At 37.3% G+C, this 6,785-nt stretch overlaps 2 protein-coding genes across 3 annotated transcripts; one reads left to right on the top strand and one right to left on the bottom strand.

Annotated features, from left to right (window-relative positions):
• The first annotated feature begins 400 nt into the window (after window positions 1-400).
• On the top strand, window positions 401-4,952 carry mif4gdb (MIF4G domain containing b). Of its 2 annotated transcripts, none has more exons than XM_079455854.1 (6): window positions 401-561; window positions 1,704-1,857; window positions 1,939-2,048; window positions 2,342-2,497; window positions 2,647-2,739; window positions 3,453-4,952. In XM_079455854.1, exons 2-6 carry the CDS (start codon window positions 1,776-1,778, stop codon window positions 3,678-3,680), a joined length of 669 nt encoding a protein of 222 aa, XP_079311980.1. In that variant the 5' UTR covers window positions 401-561; window positions 1,704-1,775; the 3' UTR covers window positions 3,681-4,952. The 2 variants fall into 2 exon arrangements, with proteins under 2 accessions (XP_079311980.1, XP_079311981.1); XM_079455855.1 differs by having other exon boundaries at window positions 448-561; window positions 1,726-1,857; window positions 3,453-4,925.
• Window positions 4,832-6,529, bottom strand: mrps7 (mitochondrial ribosomal protein S7). The gene is made up of 5 exons (XM_079455852.1): window positions 6,353-6,529; window positions 6,058-6,249; window positions 5,898-5,961; window positions 5,633-5,800; window positions 4,832-5,346 (listed from the first exon to the last, which is right to left on the bottom strand). The coding sequence occupies exons 1-5, from the start codon at window positions 6,394-6,396 to the stop codon at window positions 5,125-5,127; spliced, it is 690 nt and encodes a 229-aa protein (XP_079311978.1). The 5' UTR covers window positions 6,397-6,529; the 3' UTR covers window positions 4,832-5,124.
• Between the last annotated feature and the right edge of the window lie 256 nt (window positions 6,530-6,785).

The raw sequence follows: 6,785 nt of genomic DNA, 5'->3' as shown, positions 1-6,785 counted from the left end.
TGCAAAACAGAAACCTGTGTTTTTCTTAAAATATACAGATTAAAATATTACAGTTGTTGCAGTTATAGGTTAGTAAATTATTAAAAATGTGGGATTTATTTTTTATGAATCAAATACACAGGCTCTCTTTCATTCGTTCATTCATTCTTTCATACATCTCAATATATCTATCGATATATAATATATATAATATTCAGTAATTGCTTTGATTAAGTACGTTGATATTTTGTATCGCTTAATTAACTTAAAGTACAAACACGAACAGGGAAAACAAGTAATGCCTAACTTTCTTCATAGTCCAATCAGATCTCGTCTCCTGCAGCCGTTAACCAATAGTAGAGGACAACTGGATGAATCTGATTGGTCCCTGTATAACCCCCCCTCTATCTCTATCCGCATTGGTCCGGTTAGACCAATCAGGTAGCCGTACAGGTAGTACGTCACGTTGGGTTACGTTGCTAGGTAGTTCGTCTAGTCAGCCTCTTTCACGCATGTGCAGTGTGAGTTATCCGAGTGAGATATGTGAATAAAAACTGATTGTTCACTTCCCTTGATTTGAAAGTAAGTTTTTCTCCTGACACGCGATATTTAACATCTAAAATGTCGCCATTAGCTGCGTTAGCATTGTTTACTGCTGCTTAACATCTCCATTTTGCGTTACGTGTCCCTGTTCTGTGAATGTAAACAAGCGTCTCGCTGTCTACTTTACATTTCATTCACATCACAAAGCGTTCAGACTTACGTGTAAAAGTAGCACGTGATTGTCAATTTGTACTGTTTTGGTTAAATTAAATTGTATCGAGCTCTTTATTGAAGGGTTTGCTGTTTAGAAATGCAGCGCGTGGTCTTAACTAATTTAGTAAAGTAACGTTACATCTTTCCAGCCTATCAGCGTCTGTGTGTCACTGTTGGTTTATTTGGCTTCCGGTCTCATTATTACACATGTACATATGTTAGTAATCTGTAGTAAAACTACGGTAATATGTAGTGTTTTTAAACCATACCATAATAATGTCCAACTACAAGTAGGCACTAACTTTACAGTCTCCAATCCACTACTACACTGTAGCGTACTGTGATATCTTTACAAAGATTTGATACTATAATCATTTACCATTATAAACTGTAGTCATTTATAGTATGCTCTCTGTAAAGATATCACAGTGTAAAGTTAGTGCCTACTTGTAGTTGAACATTTATTATGGTAACAAGAACACTACATATTCTCTGAGTTTTACTACAGATTACTAGCATATGTACAATAATGAGATCGGAAGCCAAATAAACCAACAGTGAAACACAGACGCTTATGGATTAGAAAAGCAAACCCTTCAATAAAGAGCTCGATAACATCGATCAAACGTCATTTGACCACAGAAGACCAACAGACAATGACGTGGTACTTTAACATTTAAGTCTGAAGGCTTTGTGATGTGAATCAAATCTAAAGTAAACAAACTGTTTACTATGTTTGTGTCGTCGTCTATATTTATACTATTAAAATCTTTTTTTAAGATTAGATTGACAGTAGCTTTGTGATATTAAGTCATTTTCGTGTTTATTTTTACAACATGACTCCCGCACTGCCACATTTCTGTTTCTTTTCCAATTGGGCAAGTTTGCTTTCTTAAACTTGTCATCCAGACTCGACCTTTTGTTATTCTCCTTCACTGTTATTTCACATGTCATATTCATCATCTCAGAGAATTGTCATGGCTTGTGCAGAGTCGAGCTGAAGAGAAGTTATTCCTCATCATCTGTTCATCTGAAACACGATGGAGAACTCATCCAAAGACGACTACAAGATCCAGTCGTTTGATATACAGACACAGACGCTCCTGAAAACAGCCTTAAATGGTCAGTCCTGTTCGCTATAGGATGGTTTGTTTTAAATGATCAGCTTTATCGTCGGGCTGCTCATGTTTTATTTCGTGTCAGATCCAGCGTCAGTCGATCTGGAGAAAGTCTGCGGTGTTATAGTGGAGCAGTCTCTGAAGGACCAGATCTTCAGCCGGGAGGCCGGACGAATCTGTTATTCTATAGTCCAGGTAAACAAATTACAACATCACCATTAAACAACATTAACATTACATTTACAACATCACCATTAAACCTAAGAACGTTTTTTAGGTATTATAATCAAAGAGAATCACTCGTATTCGTAAAATAAAATGCATTTATGTAATATCATGCAGCTTTGTTTTCCAGTTTTATCATAATTTTAATCTTAAATGTCTTTTAGCAGGTTAAGGTATTATTCATGAGAATCTCTCCAGTGACGCAGTATTGGATAAATGATTATGATGTGAGTTGTAAACCCTTAATCTGAATTCCTCCGCAGACAGAAGCCAAACAGACCAATGGGAGCTCATTTCGCCGTCAGTTGTTGATCCGCCTGCAACAGGAGTTTATTGCCAGAGAGGAGACGCGGAGGAGATCCACTAAAGAGTGGGTTTGTCTTGTGTCCTTCATCTGCAACATCTTTGACTACCTCAAGGTGAAATGTCAACTCATGAAATGTGTTTAGAATTAGATTAGAATAAAAGTGCTTTGAAATATACAAAGAATTGTATAGGCTTGTCTAATTATAATTCAATCCATGTATATACCATGTACTGACGTTTAACTCGATTCTGGTGGCTACAGGTGAACAACATGCCCATGGTGGCTCTGGTTCAGCCTGTGTATGACTGTTTGCTCAGACTGGCACAGCCGGACGCCCTGAAGAACGAGGAGGAGGTGAAGTGGCTAGGTGTTTCATGACCAATCCTGATAATAGAGAGCTGATATAACACACACACACACTACCGAAGTCAAAAGTTAGGGATCACTTGACAATTAAAAAAAAAAAATCTTGTTTCAATGTTTGAAATAACTTGTGTAGACAAACATATAACTGTGCCAGCATATTAATTTCTTTCATTAGGAAACAAAATGTTTATAAACATTTATTTTTAAATTGTATTATTTGAACCAAATAATGAATAAAAAGCAGCCAATAATTGTCCTGCATAAATGGAAATTCCTTTAATACTGTTTAAAAAGCATCCTAGATTGAGACATCGAGAAGCTGGATGATAAAATGCCAAGGCTACGATATTGCAAATTCTATTCAAAGGGTGAATACATTGAAGATGCTAAAATATAATGCAGAGTTTATCAATTTTGAATGCTTTGTCACAGCATAATTCCCACAGTTACAACTGTAATTTCATGGTTTTGATGACTTTACTATTATTCTAAAATGTGGAAAAAATATAAATAATGAACGAGTAAGAATGCCCAAACTACTTTAGACTGATAGTCTGTTTATATACAGTATATACATACAGTATACACATATATGATATAATAAAGAGCCTCTGAATAAATTAAGAGAACATTTTAAAGCAGCATTTCAGTTTTTCTGATTGCACTGTATCCCATTGGTCTGTGTTTCCTCTTTGTCTCAGGTGGACTGTCTGGTATTACAGTTACATCGCATTGGAGATCAGCTGGAGAAGATGGACATGAAGCGCATGGATGAGATGTTTTATCTTCTGAGGGATGGATTTCTCCTGCAGGAGGACCTGAGCTCTATGGGTCGACTGCTGCTGCTGGAGATCCTGGAGTTTCGTGCGGGAGGCTGGAATCTCAGCGACACCGCTCAGAGATACTATTACAGTGAAGTTACAGACTGATGCCTCCACCAATCACGAGAGAAAAACATCAAACAGGAAGACAAAGAAATCTTACCAGATGGAAGGAACCAGTGAAGGCTTTATTTTTACAGTTTGGAGAGTCACTTGGTGTGTGAATTGATGGTAGGGGATTATTGACCAAGGTTAGTTGAAGTGTTCGAGTGGGTTTCTATGGTTTTGATGGCTTTTTACAAAAAGAAGCAAGATGACACACCTCTGCAGTCATTCCTGTGGTCTGTAATAATGTTACAGAGCGTTTCCAGCGTTCCCTGGGACAAACTGTTGGAGTGTATAGTATTGCTGTTCATTTTGGATTAATGGTTGAATGATATTGAACCACTTTCAATCTGTTCTCTGGGGAAAAGAATAATTTGTATCCAAAGTTAGGCAGCTTTGTTCAGCAAAAATTGTGCCTTTGGTTTATATCTTTATTTTGTCAGATCTTAAAATAATTTGAAAGTGAATGTTGAGACATTAGTGTTTGTTATAGAAGCTAAATCAGTACATCTTCAGGAGGTTTGATTCACTGATGTGTACAGAGATGATAAAATTATATTTTATAGATAAGCGTTTAGTTCAGTTCTTATGTTTGTCAACACAGAGGTCTTTAATAATAAAAACGATACTTCATGACATTTCAGCTCATGGATCTGCTGCAGATATTTCAATGCCAAGAACATACAGGTTTTATTATATCTGCATTTTATTCCACGGTAAGGCATATACCGTCACACCGCACAGCCCTACATTTAAAGAAAATGTGCTGGATTAAAGCCCGAGACATAATAAATGTAAGCTCTCCATAATGTCACTATTGTATTATTTTGTAAGGTTTCATTAAGAAGTCTATCATCATTTATTTGCCTCCAGGTCCTTCCAAACTCACATGACTGATGTTTTCAAACAATTGAAGTGAATTGAAAACTAGAGCTTTTACAGTAATGTGTCATCTGTTTTAGCTTTTTGCAGTGAACCACCTGGAGTTTGTTAATGGTCACTACAAGTCCTCAAGAAATATATAAACATTCACTGTCATTGCAGTCTGGACATTCTGCTGTAAATAACCTCCTTTGTTTTTGACAATAGAAAGTCATATGGATTTTAAATACATGAGGGTGAGTGAATAGCATATTTCATATTTTTCTGGTGTGCCAAAGATTGAGGTTAGAAAGTATTAAAGTTTTCTGTATTCAAATAAAAAAAATGCCTTTGATTTGTTTTCTTTTATTAAACACTACACCTTATAAAGAATCCTTGCTTAAGAATGAGACGTTAAACTTTCGCTTTAAATTTTTATACAAAGACAAACTGCATTTACAAGAAGACACTGTAATGTCTCTTATTTCGTCTGGATCTGTGTCTACCAGAATTCTTGATGCAGCTAGTGAGAAGTGAGAATATCCAGTGTCTATGTGGGAATTAGATGTCTAGATCGCATCTCTCTCTACCACCAGCGGTAGTGAGCGTATGCCCTGTTGGCTTCGGCCATCTTGTGAAGGTCGTGTTTGCGCTTCACTACGTTTCCTTCATTAGAGAAGGCAGCCAGCAGCTCCTGTGAGAGTTTTTCATACATGTGTGTGCGACGGTGTTTGTTGTCTCTGCATTCTGTGATCATCCACTTCATGGCCAGAAAACGCCTCCGGTTGTCTGTGAGAGGAACGGGCACCTGGGGGATAAACAAATGACTGTTACTCTTTTAAATAAAAAATATTTTATTGGGTGGTGTTCATGGGTTACTGTTATGTCGCCGTTTTCCCTTTTTTTTAAACCCTAAACAATGCATTCAGATTTTTTTATAGGAAAAGCAACAATATTCCATCCAAGATCTAGGTTAGGAATGATATGAGAAGCAAGCACTAATGACGCTTAACTCGGTTTGAGTGAGCTACTACATGAAATGTATTTGTAAAATTATATAACTTTCACAATTTTGTGAAAAGTACTTCTCTAACCTGGTAGAACTTTCCTCCTTTCTGAATACTGGCCAGACCAATGATGAGTTTGCAGTTATCTAGGGCCTGGTGGAAGACTGCGTATGGATTACACTCAACGTCATCTCTCTTAGCTGGAGGGGATTTGTGATATTTCTCCACCTGTCTCCTCTTTATGGTCTCCAGTGTCTAAACAGGTACAAAACACCAAAGCAAGATTCACATCAAGCATTAAATCACACCAGACATTGTATAACAGTCATGTGCACACTGGTTTGATCCAAACCTCTGTCATGATTCCTCTAGCTAGGATTTTGTTGCCATCCTGCATCATCATGTTGATAAACTTGCTGTTGAGAAGTAGGACATATAATCCACGTGTTAAATCATATATAGAGAGATAATATAAAGCTGTGATCACATTCACTGCTATCAATGTTATTTACCTGATCACAGGATCATCGAAAGGAGAGCTGGTGGCGCTTGATATTGCAGCTTTTATTGGTCTCACTGTTTTAAGTTCCCTCAACTCTTTCTGTTCAGGACTGAGGTCTGATTCTGGAACACTGTGAGCATCTTTGCTGGAATCAGGGTCCATATAGTATGGATTATACCGACTCCATCTCACGAAACACAGACTGAGAGAGATGTATAAGAAAGCAACGCAGATATATTAGACCACAACATATCATTTGTAACTATATAGTTTAGATTCGGAATGAATGCAACACAAATATTCACCTCGATGTCCAAGGTTTCAATAAACGCCCGACGGAGGCCGCCATCTTTAAAATGATATAAACGACTGGTTTGAGGTCAGTTTGAGAGTCTTAACCGTTAGAGGAGGATCGGAATAGCTGATCTCAGGTCAGACATTAAACCTCACTCTGCCGTGTCGTCGCAGGACCTCTGTAGTCTGCTGAAGAAGGGCTGTCTGGATTACTGCCTGAACAATGTCATCAATGTGTAGTTTGAAATAATTAAAACCTAAATTATATTATTAGGTAGTTTTGAGTTTCTGAGTGGCCACGGTTGAATTCAAACAAACCCATTTACACTTTATTCTCATCATTTTTTATGTACTTACAAAAGCAGGCGAAATGTCCCCCGTGCCGCTTCACGTAAAAAAACATTTTGCGGTGCATTGTGGTAATAGTAGTTTGAGGATGCTTTT

Source organism: Barbatula barbatula, assembly GCF_947034865.1.
Source record: "Barbatula barbatula genome assembly, chromosome: 5".
In the NCBI taxonomy this organism is placed as follows: domain Eukaryota; kingdom Metazoa; phylum Chordata; class Actinopteri; order Cypriniformes; family Nemacheilidae; genus Barbatula; species Barbatula barbatula.
The sequence above is the reverse complement of the archived record's forward strand: the minus strand, read 5'-3'. Positions and strand labels throughout refer to the sequence as shown.